Source organism: Daldinia decipiens (genome assembly GCF_022478715.1).
Source record: "Daldinia decipiens strain CBS 113046 unplaced genomic scaffold F4813scaffold_14, whole genome shotgun sequence".
Classification (NCBI taxonomy): domain Eukaryota; kingdom Fungi; phylum Ascomycota; class Sordariomycetes; order Xylariales; family Hypoxylaceae; genus Daldinia; species Daldinia decipiens.
In genome coordinates this window covers 108281-124689 of record NW_026054557.1, presented here as the reverse complement: position 1 = coordinate 124689, position 16409 = coordinate 108281, and the positions used below count along the sequence as shown (strand labels likewise).

General features: G+C 45.7%; 5 protein-coding genes across 5 annotated transcripts; all 5 read right to left on the bottom strand.

Moving 5' to 3' along the window:
- Nucleotides 1-645: 645 nt before the first annotated feature.
- Nucleotides 646-3897, bottom strand: F4813DRAFT_53543 (uncharacterized protein). Its single transcript, XM_049248616.1, has 2 exons — nucleotides 3385-3897; nucleotides 646-3335 (listed from the first exon to the last, which is right to left on the bottom strand). Exons 1-2 carry the CDS (start codon nucleotides 3807-3809, stop codon nucleotides 1109-1111), a joined length of 2652 nt encoding a protein of 883 aa, XP_049100052.1. The 5' UTR covers nucleotides 3810-3897; the 3' UTR covers nucleotides 646-1108.
- Nucleotides 3898-4176: 279 nt separating this feature from the next.
- On the bottom strand, nucleotides 4177-7314 carry F4813DRAFT_357306 (HET-domain-containing protein). The gene is made up of 2 exons (XM_049243103.1): nucleotides 4480-7314; nucleotides 4177-4428 (listed from the first exon to the last, which is right to left on the bottom strand). Exon 1 carries the CDS (start codon nucleotides 6911-6913, stop codon nucleotides 4502-4504), a length of 2412 nt encoding a protein of 803 aa, XP_049100051.1. The 5' UTR covers nucleotides 6914-7314; the 3' UTR covers nucleotides 4177-4428; nucleotides 4480-4501.
- Nucleotides 7315-7946: 632 nt separating this feature from the next.
- On the bottom strand, nucleotides 7947-11247 carry F4813DRAFT_357304 (eukaryotic translation initiation factor 2C 2). The gene is made up of 3 exons (XM_049243102.1): nucleotides 10043-11247; nucleotides 9740-9987; nucleotides 7947-9682 (listed from the first exon to the last, which is right to left on the bottom strand). The coding sequence occupies exons 1-3, from the start codon at nucleotides 10734-10736 to the stop codon at nucleotides 8165-8167; spliced, it is 2460 nt and encodes an 819-aa protein (XP_049100050.1). The 5' UTR covers nucleotides 10737-11247; the 3' UTR covers nucleotides 7947-8164.
- A 796-nt stretch (nucleotides 11248-12043) lies between these two features.
- On the bottom strand, nucleotides 12044-15302 carry F4813DRAFT_357301 (uncharacterized protein). Its single transcript, XM_049243101.1, has 2 exons — nucleotides 14540-15302; nucleotides 12044-14481 (listed from the first exon to the last, which is right to left on the bottom strand). The coding sequence occupies exons 1-2, from the start codon at nucleotides 14891-14893 to the stop codon at nucleotides 12289-12291; spliced, it is 2547 nt and encodes an 848-aa protein (XP_049100049.1). The 5' UTR covers nucleotides 14894-15302; the 3' UTR covers nucleotides 12044-12288.
- Nucleotides 15303-15601: 299 nt separating this feature from the next.
- F4813DRAFT_53486 (uncharacterized protein) lies at nucleotides 15602-16288 on the bottom strand. The gene is made up of 2 exons (XM_049248615.1): nucleotides 15962-16288; nucleotides 15602-15898 (listed from the first exon to the last, which is right to left on the bottom strand). Exons 1-2 carry the CDS (start codon nucleotides 16051-16053, stop codon nucleotides 15748-15750), a joined length of 243 nt encoding a protein of 80 aa, XP_049100048.1. The 5' UTR covers nucleotides 16054-16288; the 3' UTR covers nucleotides 15602-15747.
- Nucleotides 16289-16409: the final 121 nt, after the last annotated feature.

Genomic DNA, 16409 nt, shown 5'->3' with positions numbered 1-16409 from the left:
AGGGAGAGAAAATTGAACACAACTTAGTATCATAGTATCGACCAAAGGGGCATATTGAAGCTCCCACACTCAGGGGTCATTAATCCTTGTGATGGTTTTTCTTGCAGTAAAGTGTTGTAGTTAGTGAATTGTTGGGGCTGAGGCGTGAATTGCAGGCAATAAATGGGGTTATGGGATGATCAAATTCAGGTTGAATATTGCCTTCTTAACTTACGGGGTAGATAGTCCGTCGTTGAGGGAGGGATGAATAGAGTTCGGCAACATAGTATCACTTATGGGCCCAGACTGTCGAGGTACATATAAAATATTTCGTAGACGGCACTATGACGGACAGCGGATAAAATAAATTAGGTACTCCTACAATCGATGAAGTAATTATTACTAGTAGAAATTGTGTTCTAATATAGGTACCTATGCATTCCAGGAACCTGGTCTGCTTAGCCAAATACATAAACTTGGGGACTAATGAATATCCTCGTTACCGAAACAAGACCAGCACTCCTGAGATACTACATATCGTTTATATTATATTCTCAGATCTCCATCGAGTCGTGTACATAAGCGTTTAATCAGCATTCAAATGATATTCACCGGCGGCCTACGGTTGATTTGAAGTGTACCTGCGTATATAGGTACCTTACTAGGTTACAAATGTTAAATTAGGCTTAGTATTAATATTTAAATATGTAGGGACCGATAGATTTATGTTGCCTATGTAATATAGAAGACTACCGAGGTATGGCCTAGAGACGGTCTGATAACCTTTGTGCGACTAAACATGGCCTATGATGTTAAACAACCATACTAAACTTGTGTTCTAGAAATGCCCCATGCTGCTGAACGTGTTGGAATACAAACGCTGTAAATTAGATAAATCCGCCACATATACTAACATATATTAGCCGCTATATGCCTTGGTATTAATGAAATCCAAAGCCCTTCAAGGAACAGTGTGAAGAAGGATACTAACTCCGGGACACTTGCTATTATACTTGAAAGCATGAATAATCTTCAAGCTAGTTATACTATGTACGCAAAGGTCGATACACTAAGGATAAAGACAAGAGCAATACGTAGCCAGTAAGGAGATGTACGTGGAGTCTCTCGTTTAGCGTCGTAGCCTTAGCAATAGCCGTTTTAACACCCTTGTCTTTGATTCTTTCTGCGGCACGGAAACTGGCGTCATTCTATGTTCTGATAGCTCAGATGTCCGTCTCATCCGTACTCTTACTGGCTCTATCGGCGGTACCAAGTTCCGTTGGTAGTAATACAATTCTTCTTCTATTGCAGTAAACATGTGGAAAGTGTTGCTGTAGGGTTGTCTACCGGGAATGGTGGTTAGGCGCGGTCGTGATTGTAACTCATCAGGGACTCGACCGATTACAAAGCCTGAGGTTTGTTCAATACATAACGTCGGCTTAAGTGACAGGAGCAAAATCTCCGCTCTCTGGTTTTTATCGCTAACATAGAGGCGCAACCCACAATGAGCTGCAAGCTCAGGGAAAGATTTATAAGATGGAATACTCTCAAAACTATTATAGCCGTCAAAGAGTTTAGAAAGTGCTTCGCTGAATGAATAAGTTGTCATGCCCCTCGTTTCCAAATAGCTGATAAGTGATTCGTTTATCTGATCTAGCTGTTGTGTTTCTGATATACCGAGGGACACCTCTATCTCGCGAGCGTAATAAATAGAAGCCAGGTACCAATTTCGTAGGTAAGGCTTTAGATATACTCTTGGAAGTAGATGGATTAAGGATTCGAATTGTCTAGCATTGGTCTCAAACAGCGTCTTTATGGGATTGAAACCTACTCCAGCAGCCTTGATGAGATTTTCATGGATACGCGGCTGACTGATAAAGTCGATAACCGTACGATGCAGGAAGCTAGCGGTGAAGTTAAACATGATAGGATCCTTTGGTCGCTCGATGATTTGTATCAAGTCCTTGCATTGCGCAATTAACTGCCTTTTCTTCGTCGTTATCACTTCCAGCTCCATCTCGTTCACTGCTGGCCATTCTAGAAGGAATGATTCTGGATCAAAAGGTAGTCCTTCTTCGTGGTCAAGAAAATAGAAGGAAATAAGAGTCATAGGAGTTCGAGCATGGGCCAATACAAGAAACACCCGGGCCGTCCGGGTTTTGTAGAAATTGTCAATAGAAGCCAGTATTCGGTCGAAAAAGTCTTCTAATTGTTGAGGCAAGTCATCCAGCCTGCGGTGCAGGTCTTTCATGCTGTCTGCATTGATAAGGCCTCTGATCATGGATTTGACGACTAGATAGACCCATAGAAACACCCCCTGAGCTCTTGTAGTAATTTTATCTACAAGGCCCCGGGCGGCATCCTCATCCCGGATGCTCAGTTGCTTGAATCTAGAATGAGATTCCAGATGATCTCGAACGTACGTCTCAATGTCAGACATCGTCAGATCCTGTAGATATAATTTCCAGGGATTTCCTTCGAAAGCGTCGATAAAATCAAGCCAAGGACGGCTAGCAACGCATAGCTTGATATTCCTCACCTTACCAAGGGACTTGATGATTTCTAGTAGTGAGGCATGCTCCCCGCTATATTCATCTAGGCCGTCGATGAAGATAAACAGACAGTCTGGACTTATCATGGAGGGGAGCAAAATCAATGCGTCAAGAAGCTCCTTAGTTGTCCACCTAAGCCCTATAGAGACTTCCCAATGGCGCAATGGCCTTCTATACTGTTCCGGGAATACCTGAGAAACTAGACTCGGGCATTCGAGCAAAATTTGAAAAAGCAGTGTGCGAAGTAGCCCTTCTTGTGACTGCTGCATTGGAGTGCCCGCACTCCAGAAGAAATGACACGCAACGTAAAGTTTCCGACTTCCAGCCCAGGTCCTGAGTCGAGCAGATAGTCGGGGGTGTTCGCGGATGTATTTCATTAGTGTTGACTTTCCAGAGCCGGCATTTCCAGTTATCCAGTAGATGGAAGCGTCTTCCGTTGTAAGCCAAGATTTTAAATTGGCAACGTCGCCATCAAAGACCCATTTATAAGTGTTTTTGTGTGCATCCAGAATAGCGTTTCGCCGCTCTTCAATTTGGCTAAACTCGAGGCTGTTGATGATTCTCTGAGTTTTCTGGAAGTCTAGCATCTGGGGATACCAAGAGTTAAACCCTCTTACAAGCTCTCCGAGCTGCTTCGAGGTACCTCTCCAGACTCTCTCGTCCCCTTCATCAAGGGATTCGGTAAACGTGAGACTGTCTATCTTCTCAGTGAGCTCTCCTAATTGGGCTTCGATGCGATTTTTATAAGCATGGTTGCTTTCAGTATATCCATTCAAGTTCTGCCTTATTTGCTCTTGATGATCCCTATCTTGGTAAGCCTTCTGTGATCAAGTTTCAATAAGGCCAAACTTACAAGAGTTTTAAGCTAATATGTAGCGTAATCTCGCTTCGAAAAGCCGCGAGTCGGCTGCTTAATGAATCCAGTTCGTCTTTCATTCTTAACTCCTTTAAGGTCGTAAATAGACGTTCAGTGCGTCTCCGTTTAGCTCTTCGAGCCTTAATATTGTCAAACTTTTGCTGGATCTCGTCTGCTATGCGTTTGCCATCCTCTGCTAGCATCTTGAGTTTAGGGTCACTTCCAAGAATATTTGAGTCTAATCGCTGTATCATCGGAACCGCGCCGATGAACTCCTGGACTATCTTTTCAAGGTCTGCATTTTCAGCCAACAAACTCTGTTGCTTAGTTGAAAGATATACGGTTTTCTCAATGGTTTGTCCGGCGATAACAACGAACTGCGCAATATTAGCGGCCAGGCCAAACGCAGCTAACGCTTCCATATTGATATTGGGAAAATATCAATAATTATCTCATAGTTATGTGAAAGTTCCATCTATAACATTGGCAATAAACGAACGTAAGGCTACCCGACGGTGAGAAGCTGAAGTAGGTACCCCGCTTATAATCATACGTGTGCTATATATTTGCTGTCATTCGTAGATACCGATTCACTGTTATTCGCGGATTACAGGTACATAGCCACCACGATAATTTAGTGCCTAAACTACCTACCTTTTAACTTATTTATTTATCCAATCCTATCTATAGCAGTATTCGGTGGCTGTCGCTAAGCCTCATACTCATCGTGACCGAAAAGAATAGAATACGACCTTAAGACATAGGTATTTGAACTTTTCAAATATTATTGGGCAATTTAGGTGTGGCTCGTATGAATTATATGGGTAATTTGATATTCAAGTTGAAAGTTTTGTTTATGCCTGCCTATTGTTTTCCCCAGTCGCTTTAAGCGCTGTCAGTATAATTGAATTAGATACCCGGGAGCATTATATTGCACAACCTTGAAAATAGTCTATGCGTACTTGTTCCTCTTATAAAGATGTTATATGACAATATAATAGCAAGTATGGAACCGAAAAATGGCGGCTGGAATTCTCAATTCTAGCCCTGTTAGTGGCAGCTCTACATGTACACTCAACCAAAATATCTTACCTTCACTCCTTACTCAACACCGTTAAACCAACCGAACACTTCTCCAATCCAGACTGCTCTCGTCGAAGAAATCAGGATAAGCAGCATCTAAATAAGGATGCTGTTCGAGTACAAGGGCACCAACTCGAGTCGCCGTGTTCTTATCCAACCACTCCACGACTAAGAGAAACCTCTCATGCGTGAATTCATTATTCCCCAAGAAATCACCGATTAGGAGACATGTCCAGGTACCGTCATCTAAGCGGTCGAGAAACTCCCTCGGCGTATTCGTGGGCTTTGCTATTCGATCGGGCACGCCGTGTCTATCGATAGTCCACAAGGCCCAGTCATTGGGATCGGCGACAACTGGATCGCTTTCTAGCGAATCTTCGTTATCCTCCTCGTCATCTTCGTCATCATTTTGAGTTTCTTCATTATTGCTATCGTCGTTGGTGTTGTGGTCATCATGCTGAGATTCACCCTCACTACCATTTCCGTTATTATCTTCATCATCCACACTACTACTATCGCTGTCATCCTCTTCGTCACCTGTGTTTTCCTCGCTTCCTCTATTAGACCTAATCACACGACCGTCACCAGGCTCTCTGACGTTAAACTGGAAAAGCGACGAAGGTACCACTCTGGCTTCGAAGCAGATGGAAAAGGGTGGCGCAATATCGGAATCTGTTGAACCGTGTTGCGCCAAGTACCCCGAAACGGGACGGGGCTCGTCCGTTGAGTGTTGAATGCACACATTACGCCACTTGGGGAAACATTCGTCTCTACTTCTCAGTATCCAAGCGCCCATCCACGCCATAGGTCCCTCCCAGCCGGTCCAAGTCCACGAGGGGAAATCTGGTCTGCGCCTAGGAGTACTGTCCCCTTCGTGGTGCCAGCAGAAAGATATCAAGAAATAATTATCCATGAGCTCGGTATCGCCCGCTGATAGTACATATGGGAGACCGAGGAGGTGAAGAGTAGCAGGCTCAAGTTTACTTAGCACCCGTGCAATCCCCGCGAAAGCATTCAGCGAATCTGAGTCGTGGCTTAGTGTGCGTGCTGTATACCGCTGAACCAAATGGCACCATTCTCTAATTCGAATTGCAACCAAGTAATCCCCATTTGACTTCTCTGTGCCTTCCTCACTAATGCTTGGGGGGATATCCGGTCTATCAGAGATAGTATTCCCTAAAGACTTGAACAGGCGGTTGCGCGCCGATTTCATACTTGACAAGTTGATATTCTCCGGATTGGGGATGAATTCAAGACCGCCTACCGATTCCATCCAAGTTGCGCAATGGCATTCAAAATACGCCTGGTGCTCTGTAAACACAAGACGTCGATTAGCCAGTAGTCCTTCTTGAAACGTCCACCCTCTTGTCCACCACCGAGAGTGCTCTTGTACATTCCAGCGGGGGTCAGGGCCAGTAGTGAAGATCGTGGAGGATTCAAGTTGTACAATTTCTTGTTGTAGGCGAGGCGTAGATCCAACCCCCGGCAACCCGTAGCGTTCGTCGGAGCCAGCCGCGGTGATAATGACTAGATCTGCTCCACGGTAGATCGCATCCATCTGCGAAATGTGAAAAGCTTTTTCTTCCACATTATTTTGATCGATACAATAGCGGTCTACCCAAAGATATCGTAACCCAAGCTGCTTTACTACTGTGGCAGCGTCTTTAACGGAGTTGGGAACGGAAGAGGGAAGCCGTGAAGAGGGACTTTCGTAGTTAGATTCTAAAGGCACCTCTACTGTCTCTTCCTGTCTCCAGAGGTAGCTCAGGGCTACCCATCGCATACCCGGCTCCGCCTTCACGATGGTCCAAGTCTCACAATCAATCAATTCCATCCCCGGCACAATCTCCACCGTGCTACAACATTGCTGCGCATGATTCTCCCTACAGAAATCTAACCATAGACGGGCCCGTTGATAATCAAATCGTCGGGGGACTACCTGGGGCCTAAAGAGACCCGGCTTAGGATGCTCAGCAAAGCAGAAAACATATCCCGCTGCACCCCGCCCGCACTCCCTAGAATGGTCCCCGAAACTAGCAAAGAAGCCGGTGGGAAGGGTAATAAGGATATGAAAGTCTTGATCGGGTCCCGGTTTCCTAAACCCCCAGGGCACATTTCTCGAGGAGGCGAACGCGTATAGCTCAAATTTGTCTGTAGTATCCTGTCCGGCCTGCATATCAGGGTCCGACCACTCCCCGTGATACCAGCATATCGTGGAACGCAGAATGCGGCAAAGCCTACATTCGGTGTTTAGCAAGCGCGCATACCGCGAAGCGTCCGTGTCGAGCAGAACACCGCACTTCCGGCCTATGGCCTCGCGGAGGTGGGCCGGCGGTACTGCCAAGGCTTTGCTGAAATCTATGGCCTTGCACTTGTCGCAGATAAATTCGCCCTGGGTGCTCGGTGGTGCTGGAGCGATTGAAGCTTGATAACTCTCGGCCATGGCCCAGATTTCCTCGACGAGAATGATATGAATTTCTGAAAGTATGATTTCATAATGGCCAGCTTACTCTTGTTGTCGGCGAGTGTTGTTGTTCATTAAGCGAACCTGTTGAATTGCCAGCTTCAGTTCGACCTTGGCAGGGGTCACTCAAGCGGGGGATAACACTGCCCCTATATCCATCAACCGATTGGAATCCTCTCTCAAGTCTCGCGTGCTTCCGGCTCGTAAAGCATTTATGGTTGATTTAATAGAAGTTGGTATTTACCTCAATTGTTTATTACGTACATTAGGTACTTATAAGTTATAAATGTATGTGCATTGTTATTGGAATCTAAAGTATTGCAGTATAAAACAATATCAGGTAGCCAATCATCTCCCCAATGCACAGAACTAAGCTGAGGGTCTCATGAGTCCATACTGGCCACCTGTAGAAAAGTTTCAGTTATGAGAGTCAAGCTTGGCTTCAAATAACAGATAACAAGAGATTAAATCACTATAACTACCTTGTTACAAACTTGCATAAGTTTATCAACTAAGTCATATTAGGTGCTTGTGCGTTTACGATGAGTGCTTCGATATTCATTTAGGCGGATATTAATACAATATTCTTGTAGGTGGTATACACCTCAGTTCCCAAGCATACCTACCATACTGGAAAAATGTGGTTTTGAGATATGATATTTTAGGGGTGGAATGATTATTGTACAGGGAATGCTTATTGATATGGGAATTGTTTTTTGATTGGCTAACCTAGTATGTATGTTGCAATATTATAAAAAACGAAAGTGTGGGTAATAAGGTTAAAAAACGAGTGCTTAGCACTAGTAGACTGGCCACCCACTAGGGCAACTAGCTCAATCAAAACACTCTCGCATTGGTGGGGTGTGATGGTGGGGTGTGATGGTGGGGTGTAATGGTGGGGCTAGGAGCCTGGGGTTCGAGTCCCAGGCATCCTAGCTTTTTAGCTTTTTAAGCCTTTTTTTTAAAGTCACATGACTTAAGTCCACTTATTCCAGCCAATCAAAGCCTTAGGTTCCAAGGAATCATTCTTTTATACGGAATTATTCTTTTCAAAAGAATCATAATCTCGCAAGATATGATATTTCCCATTTTAACCATTATTATGGGTAATATGATAATTTGCATAAGGAATCATTCTGAGTGGCCATATATTGCCGCTATGGTACCTACTAAACAACGCCCTATAACCCTTATCTACCCTAGAAAGGGGATTGCCATATTCAACTAGAATCACAAGTAAAACATACTATTCTCTAGCTTCGAATGGATCCTCACGTCCTGCTGAGAGGGTCCGGTACCCGCACCAGCTCCACTGGTACTCCCCGCTACTGAAGGCGCCGCTGAGTTGCTCGGGGAATCAAACACATTATGAAGATAATTCCGAGCACGCTCGCACAGGATATCAGCATAGTACGCAGGCGTACAGTAACTAACAGCCTTGGTAGCACGACCGAACACGTAGCACATGCTTTGTGTTAATTCCTGTAGTTCGTCGGCTATATTCTTCGTAGCGCCTGGCGTTTTAGACTTGCTACCCGTGGCGCCGTATCGTTGGCGAAAGATCTCATCAAGCACGACGAAATAATGCCCCGGTCGCGCTGTCCCCTGGAGCGCTGCATGTGCTTGTAAAAAGAAATCCCAGCTGCGGGCCTCGGTTACGCCGCGGTCTACAACAGTCCCCGGCTTAGTGTTGCCCGAGCGGTCTGCGTCGGCTTCTTTAGTTGGGTAGAAGCGTGTGTGATGACGCTTGCCAACTACAACCATGGTTAGACGTGGGAGCCCCTTTTTCTGGTCCGGAGCCGGATACGCCTCTGCACACGCAGCACGTAGCAGTGGTAGCTCCTCTTCGAGGAGCTTCTGATATTGCCCTTCAGAGACACCATCGCGATATACTAGAATGTTCTCTGGAAGCGTTGCATGTTTTCCCTTCTCACGCCATAGACGGAGGCGTGACTTGAGCATGTCTTTGAGGTCTTTCACCATCTCTTCTCGGCCCTTCTGGATACGCAGCATACCAGGCCATTGTCCGAGCTTGTTGTCGATGCTAGCTACCATACCAGCAACGCTTGGTGCTACCTTGCTTGAGCCTGGGGATGGATGGGTCACATCGATACCGACTACCATGGTCTTATTTTCGCCAATTATCCCCAGGTTGACAGGAGTGATAACCTGGTTGTCACCACCTAGTTTTAGGTTGACCTTCAGGGCCAGATTGCGAAAGTACTGATCTTGCCCCTGTGGCTTAGCAATCTTACTGCCGACACTACAGACGGTGTGGATACCATACTTGACGTCGCCGAGTTGTTTGATACGGTAGTACAGAGGAATAGGGGTTGCTGGTAGTATAATAAAAAGGAGGTTCAACGACGATGCTGCTTGTTTCATGAAGGTATCAAGCGCAGGATCATCGGTATCTCTTAAAGCAACTCGCTGTGCCGGAATCGGTGGCCTTGCAGCAATGCCAGTGTCCATTAGCACCAAGTGAAGCTTACCAAGAAGCTCCTTAAGATCAGCGGGCGTGAATGTCTGGACTCTCTGATATCCAGGCATGTCAACATACAGACAAGACCATTTCTCCAATACCGTGCCGGTATGGAACTTGAGGCTCGGGGAGTTACGGGGCACCATGTTCCAGCTACCAGCCATCATCTGGGCTTGCTGGTTCTGTTTATAGACAACTCTCGGCCCCTGGAGAACACGACCGTGGACGGTAACCAGGTCGGAAGATACAGAAATGCCGTATTGCTTCTGCGAGAAATATCCCAGTTAGCATACGAACAATACATGAACACAACAGCGACTTACCAGTAGAGGGTTGGTATCGGGAGACAGTCCCGCAGTCAGTCGGCCCTTTCCGACAATAGATAAAGCGTTATCTACAGGTTTGCGAACGGCAAACCGAATCATATTCTGGGTCTCGCCCGGATCAAGTTTTGCTTTAGCTGGCTGACCTGGTACAACATAGCAGACTTGGGCGGGTAGGTACGAGGGGTTTTCCCTATTCCCGACATTGACAACTGGTAAGTTTGGGTTGTCTATACGAATTCCATGTGCTATACAATTGTCAGTGGTGAATGCCTTGGCTACTTCAAACGGCCGATAACTTACACGAAAGGAAGTGGTCAAAAACAGATATGTACTTTCCGCCAGCTGCGCCAGGCTTGCCCTGAGGCTTCGGTGCCTTTCCACCTTTCTTCTTGCCTGTAGGTGTAGCGTCAGACGGTGGCTTCGAGGATGGATTTTCATCAAGCCAAAATTGAACGTCCTTTGCTCCGGCTCCAAACGCCTTCACGATAGGGGGGTGGGGGCTATTATAACCATCATTCCTGTTGGCAAGACCACAGATTGATTTGATTCGTTCAATAACTTTGCCGGACTTGTTCTTTCTTTCCTTCAGATGGGTGCTCTTGACCCTTATCTTCAGGAAGTCGTTCAACTTATAAAGGCCTCTTTGAGACCCGAATTTCATAATAAGCCGGTCCAGTGGGCCCTCAGGGTAGAAGGCGCCATGGCTTACATTGACGTTAACAAGGATGCGAGCTGTTGCCGCACGAACACTAGCGAAGAAACCACGCATAGCTACGAGACAACTACCGAGATCATAGGTATCGGATGTCTCGCTTAAAGAGAAAGTCTTGGACGAGCCGATTGTAGCAAGGTTCCCGGCAGATTTCGAGTAATGATTCAGGAAAATATTGATTCCTTGAATTGTGGGTAGCTTCTCATTATAATGAGCCGAAAAGTTGGTCGATGTGAGAAAGTCGGTTAACGCAGAAATCGATAGGACATTGGTAAATTGCATCTTGACAGTATACTGTTGAGCACCATCGCGAGGATCATCTTCATCTTCTCCTCGATATGTAACCACTATGTCCTCGTCTTCAAACTTCTGTCGAGAAATAAGTGTCGACTTAAAGTCTGTCACTATATCGTTCTTGAAGGGTGACAACTGGGTTGTTTCGAGAAGTAGGCGAATTATTTGAGCCTTCTTCCTACCCGCGGCAACAGGTTTTACTTCTGCTATGTCGTAACGGTAAAGTACCAGCTTTGGCGAAGCTGTAAGGGCGAAGTAGTTTGCCCATAGTACGACACCCGATCCTTTTGTTCCATAGTTAGGCCGACAAGGGAAATTGTCAGTAAGGCTAAGGTTTGAGAGGTTGATAGATGCTTTGCTAGTTTGAATGGCGTCTTCGACTCTCGTGACATTCTGATCCGGCGTTGGAATTCCATTTGAACCACTTTAGTTATATGAGTATATCGTATACGCCTTAAAGTAGTAGGGGCACTTACGGGTATACAGGAAGGCCCGAGCCTCCAGAACCGCCGCCGCCGCCGCCTTGGTATGACCCTCCACGACCACCTTGAAAACCACCACCGCCACCTTGGAACGAACCGCCACCACCTCCTTGAAATGGGCCACCTCGACCGTAAGATCCGCCTCCACCTCCACCTCTCCCTCTACCTCTGCCACCTCCGCCACCTCTGTCGCCTCTACCACGGCCAGACATAATAGGTGGTGATTGTTGCTGGGTGTGAGGAGAATCCTAGGCAAGGTAAGGTATAAGTGATGAGGAGGAGAAAGTTGGAAGGATTGAAAAGGTTAAGGTTGTCTGGGGTATGGAACTAAGGAACTAAGGAACTAAGGAACTAAAGGATTAAAATTATTAGAATTAGGAATGTTAGGCATTATTAAGGCAGGCAGTATGCTCGTTTGTTCTTGCTAGGCTTACTTTTTGCCATGCAGCTATGATGCAGCTACCTACCTAGGTACCTAACCTAGGTAGGTATGCAAGGCAAGTCCTTGAGGGGTTACACAGCATGGGTAGTGCGCTAACCCATTGGAATATAAGGTTCATAATATGATATATGACATAACCCTATAAGTACTTTGTATAAGTTAACCTACCTGCATGTAGATACCTTTTATACAGTATAGGTACCTATTTACCTACCTGATATATCAATCTTAAATTAACAAAACAATAATAAAATAAAGGACAATTGATACATATAATACCATTGATTGCTGTGAATTTCAATAAAAATAATACATAATACATAATACATAATACCCAGATGAGAACCTTATGATTGAGATAATACGGCTGTCCATGTAACACGTGATCATAAGCTCTTGCTGGCAGCGTTCCATTAATAGGTGTGATTTGGTACCTAAATGCATAAGATTACGGCTCTAAGACTTCAAATCCAATAGCATGCATGTACCTTTAGGATGTATCTAACCTAACCTACCAAATACAAGCCCAGGATTATTTGAATAACTCAGCCTACCTCTTATGCCAACTCACCAATTTACCAACTCGATCTCCTCCCTATTCTCAAATACAATTCACCTAATTAGCATCGCATTGGTCCTCTAGGAACCCTCTCCGCTGCCCGTCGCTCGAGCCAGTCTCTGACTTTGAGTGTAACGATTCTGGACTCTTCTCCCATATTTTTCGGTTAAGGGCAAATCGGAAGCGGTCAACCCTAAACATCCTCTCCAGCACAATCGTCTTCACCCGCACCACAGCCTCCCGTGAAAATGTGCCTCTCTGCCAGTCATACGAGCAAAGCACTGCTCGCTGCATCCCCCCTTCTTGTCCGCACACTATAAGAGCGGTGGGTGGTCGTACTGCATAAAACACTGTCGCTGTACGCGTGTATGTATCGATCAGCGTAAATGGCCTCTCCTCCCCATTGGTGTAATTCATCTTGTGTCTATTTGTGAGACTCGATGCAGGGGTGCTCTCTTTTGGCGGGAGAGCCTCGCACTCATCATACGCCGAGAGTTTGTGTTGCGATAACGTGCTTCCTGCGACACTCCACTTCAACCGTCCCTGGTTCAAGCCGAAGAGGTTACGTTCAACCCAGCCTAGGTTGGCTGGGACACCCTCGATACCAATGAACATGGCCTGGGTAGACCAAAACTCGCCGCGGTAGAGCTCAAAGATCATGTATGGGGCAAGAAAGAAGACAACTGCTCCCGGCACGAGAAAGACGATTCCTATAGCAAGGGTGACTTGCATACCCACTCCCAGCTCATCTAAACTAACGCCGGTGTAAGATGATGACTGCATTTGCGAAAGTGTAGCAGCGACAATTGCTACCATCAAGACACCACCGAACAGGTAAGCTGGCATTATACGAAGCACTACCTTCGCGAAGGTGCGAGCGGTTGTCGGTCTCTTGAAGAAGGCAACCTGATCCATACTATCCCACTGAATCGAGGCTCCAACCGCGCCATCTAATGTAACAGACTGGTCGTCGACAATACCAGCAACTTGACACCGCGGTTCGATATCCCAGAGTCGTACTCCAAAGGCATCTTCGATCTGGTACCACGGAGCATTTCGACGAAGTGGCTGCATGCATATGAGTCGTTCCAGTAGTGAATCATTGACGTTAGCTAGGGATAACCTGGCGAATGCCTCAAAGCTGGAATCCTTATCATTAGTTATTGGTCTTCGGCGCAGAAGCCCCATGAGAGCATATGCGATATCGCCCTCCCTGAATTTCTGCGTATTCCGTTCCGCTAAACATTCCAGACCGATGCTAACTAATTCTAAGGGGGATAGATGAATTGTTGATTCGAAATGGTCAACGAGCTCCCTCACACGATCAGCGTCTTTCCACACCGCCCGGGATGGAAAGTCGCGTTTGGCTAACTCTTCTGGTAACCCAGGTTTGCCGTAAAAGTACAACTTGATCCGGAACTCAGATGGACATAGTAAAATTTCCGGAAGGGTCCAAAGACGATTCCCATATGCCTGTAGCCACTTTATCGTGATGGCCTCACTGTATGTCTCTGGTGTGCCTTGAATTTTACTTTCGAGAGAGGGTCCGACGAGGATAACCATCGAATGTGCTGCTCGGACAATATCGCAAATTCGGTACACATCGTCGCTCTTGCTGTTAGCTCTGTTCTCTCCAGTAGCCCCTGACTGAGTATCGGCATCACGAATACACTCAAAGTCTACCCAAAAAGCCACCCTATTCGCTGAACGGGCGGCCTCGACTCCTTGTCTTAATAAAGCTTGCCGGTCTCTCTTCGCTATTGGTACAAGGTCTTCTCTTTGCTCTTCAGAAAGGCCCGTCCACCTTTTCGGATCGTGGATCTCTCCTTCGGAATCTACACAGAACTGATGCCGTGTATACGAAAGGAATACGAAACCATTATATGCGTGCTCTCCATGATCTCTAATCCAATCCGATACCTTGCAGGTCTTGAATTCGACGTCGCTCCGTTCATAGCCCTCTGTAACGAAGCATAAATACCTAGGTCCGAAGTGTCGGGGTAATAATGCGTCGCTATCGTCGCTAGTTGCACTAGGTTTTTCACGTGCAGTCGTTATCGGGCGAGAGATTGCTCTTGCTTCTATGTCTCTAGGTCTCTGCTGGTCGTTCTCCTCTTCTTCGAATTCATCCTTGTTTTGCCCTTCGTAGCGGTTTCGTGATACTCTCGGGTAACGCCAGTCTCGATACAGAATAGGGCCATAGAATCCCTGGTTCCTAAATTGGCCTTCGAGGCTCTGTGGTATGATGAGCTATACAATCGTTAACGCAAGTCCGAGATCAATTAACAGGTACCGCCCGAGGCCTTACCAACAACGCTAGGATGAGACAACATGGCAACCAAACAAGAAAAAGTAGAAAATCAGTCCCATCCGCAGCCATATCTCGTTTCTCGGTGCTCCCATCCTTATACATGAAGGAATACATCCAGCAAACTAGTCTCATGATAACTGGGATGCGTCGTGCCGGTTCTCCTTTAAAGCCCCAGTTTCTGCCCCCGGTAGGCACATGGCTATAGCCAACTGTGTTCTCAACGCCCTGCACAATTAATGGAGCCAATCTTCCATCCTCTGGGCGTAAGAAATGCTCTTGAACATCATGCTTGTCTTTGATTAATTTGTATCTTCCCAGGGCATCCTTATGGCGTAGAGTCTTGGCCAACATGTTGTAAAGCAAAAGCTGCTTGCGGATGAGGATCTCAAATATTCACTTTCCTGAGCTCTGTTAACCGATTATTGTAATACAAAAAAGTATAAAAATCATAAGCATTCTATTTTGCAAAGACTGGTTTGATTTCTATTGGGGCCGTACGTTCAAGCAACAGACTCAGGGGCTGAAAATAAGCAGATTTGCAGTTATATACAGACAGACGACCACCATCATAGTCTAGTATGTGATAACATATGACATTTCCCTCTCATGTCGAAACAGGTTTAGATTTAGGAGCAATTTCACGGCCCCGGCGAATATCCTGCTATGAATATACTTGAAGTACCTATACTAACAGACCTCAGCTGCGAAGCCTAAGTATCATTAGTAAATCCTTCGTGCACACTAGGAGGTAATAATATGCGTTTTTAACTAATACAATTGATGGAGCATACGCTGAGTAAATGGCGCACTCAATTGTATTATAGCTGCCTATTTACAATGCTACCACACATGGCCCCCAATCTTATGTGACCAGTCACGATCATCGATAGGACACAACTATCCTTACCTGTGATGACTTAGCGTGAATGGCTTGGACAAGGCTGTCGCATATTTCTAAGATTGTGTAGATAATACTATATCGCATGATACATAAGCAGCCACCATTATGCAAATGTAATGTTCCTAAATAAAGTATTGCATGGCTAGTTTTCCCATGCCTCGAAGGAAAACGCTTCATGAGGTATAGTTTCATGCCGCAGACAAGTCCTTAATTTCATAGCACACCTTGGTGAAAGGTCCATCTGGTCTTATCCCTCTGACGAAAACTAGCTAAAATCTCAGCCGTAGCGATTTAGGTAAATATCTTAAGATTGTTGTCGATGAACAGATGGTCCAATCGGACCGTTTCTCAGTCGCGAGGATGGCTGGTAAATATATGAAGCGAAATGGTTCGTGGCGGAATTGTACGCCGGAGAGTCGATCAATTTGTCGCTAATGATCATGATGGATTTAACACTGATGCTAATATTAGCACTATCATTCTCGCAGCTATCGTGAGATATGGAGGCTACAACGAACATGACAATAGTGAGGAAACAAGCCCATATGATGAGTTGTATCTCGCAAGTCCAGTTGATAGTATTCATTTTGAGAATTGCTATTAAGTCCATAATGCTGTACTGCCTTGATATTTTGGTGCTTGGTGATATTTGATATTACATGCTCAGTACCTCTTGAGGTTGTAATAGGTTAGGTACGGAACTTCAATAGGTTGTGCGGGGTAGAGGGATGTATTGGTTTATAGGGGATTGTCTCTTGCTTGTTATGCACTTAACCACAATATCATCATTTTCGATTTACCCCTGAATCCTTGAGAGATCACGACGCACGATCGATCAAGGTCGTGATACCCGAATAATTTTAAGGTTTTTCTTATACCAAAAAAGGGAAATAGCATTGTTGTGATGTAGCTGTACTAATAGCCTGCCCATCTGGAGGTACACCAGTGAATCTTTCGGGAACAACA

Coding starts and splice junctions, on each gene's coding strand:
- F4813DRAFT_357304 (XM_049243102.1), bottom strand. CDS start 10,736: ATGCAATTTACCAATGTCCTATCGATTTCTGCGTTAACCGACTTTCTC. Junction 9,988..10,042: donor TTTTGACCACTTCCTTTCGT/GTAAGTTATCGG, acceptor ACAATTGTATAG/CACATGGAATTCGTATAGAC. Junction 9,683..9,739: donor CCGATACCAACCCTCTACTG/GTAAGTCGCTGT, acceptor TATTTCTCGCAG/AAGCAATACGGCATTTCTGT.
- F4813DRAFT_53486 (XM_049248615.1), bottom strand. CDS start 16,053: ATGGACTTAATAGCAATTCTCAAAATGAATACTATCAACTGGACTTGC. Junction 15,899..15,961: donor TGTTTCCTCACTATTGTCAT/GTTCGTTGTAGC, acceptor TATTAGCATCAG/TGTTAAATCCATCATGATCA.
- F4813DRAFT_357301 (XM_049243101.1), bottom strand. CDS start 14,893: ATGTTGGCCAAGACTCTACGCCATAAGGATGCCCTGGGAAGATACAAA. Junction 14,482..14,539: donor GTCTCATCCTAGCGTTGTTG/GTAAGGCCTCGG, acceptor ACGATTGTATAG/CTCATCATACCACAGAGCCT.
- F4813DRAFT_53543 (XM_049248616.1), bottom strand. CDS start 3,809: ATGGAAGCGTTAGCTGCGTTTGGCCTGGCCGCTAATATTGCGCAGTTC. Junction 3,336..3,384: donor CATATTAGCTTAAAACTCTT/GTAAGTTTGGCC, acceptor TTACCAAGATAG/GGATCATCAAGAGCAAATAA.
- F4813DRAFT_357306 (XM_049243103.1), bottom strand. CDS start 6,913: ATGGCCGAGAGTTATCAAGCTTCAATCGCTCCAGCACCACCGAGCACC.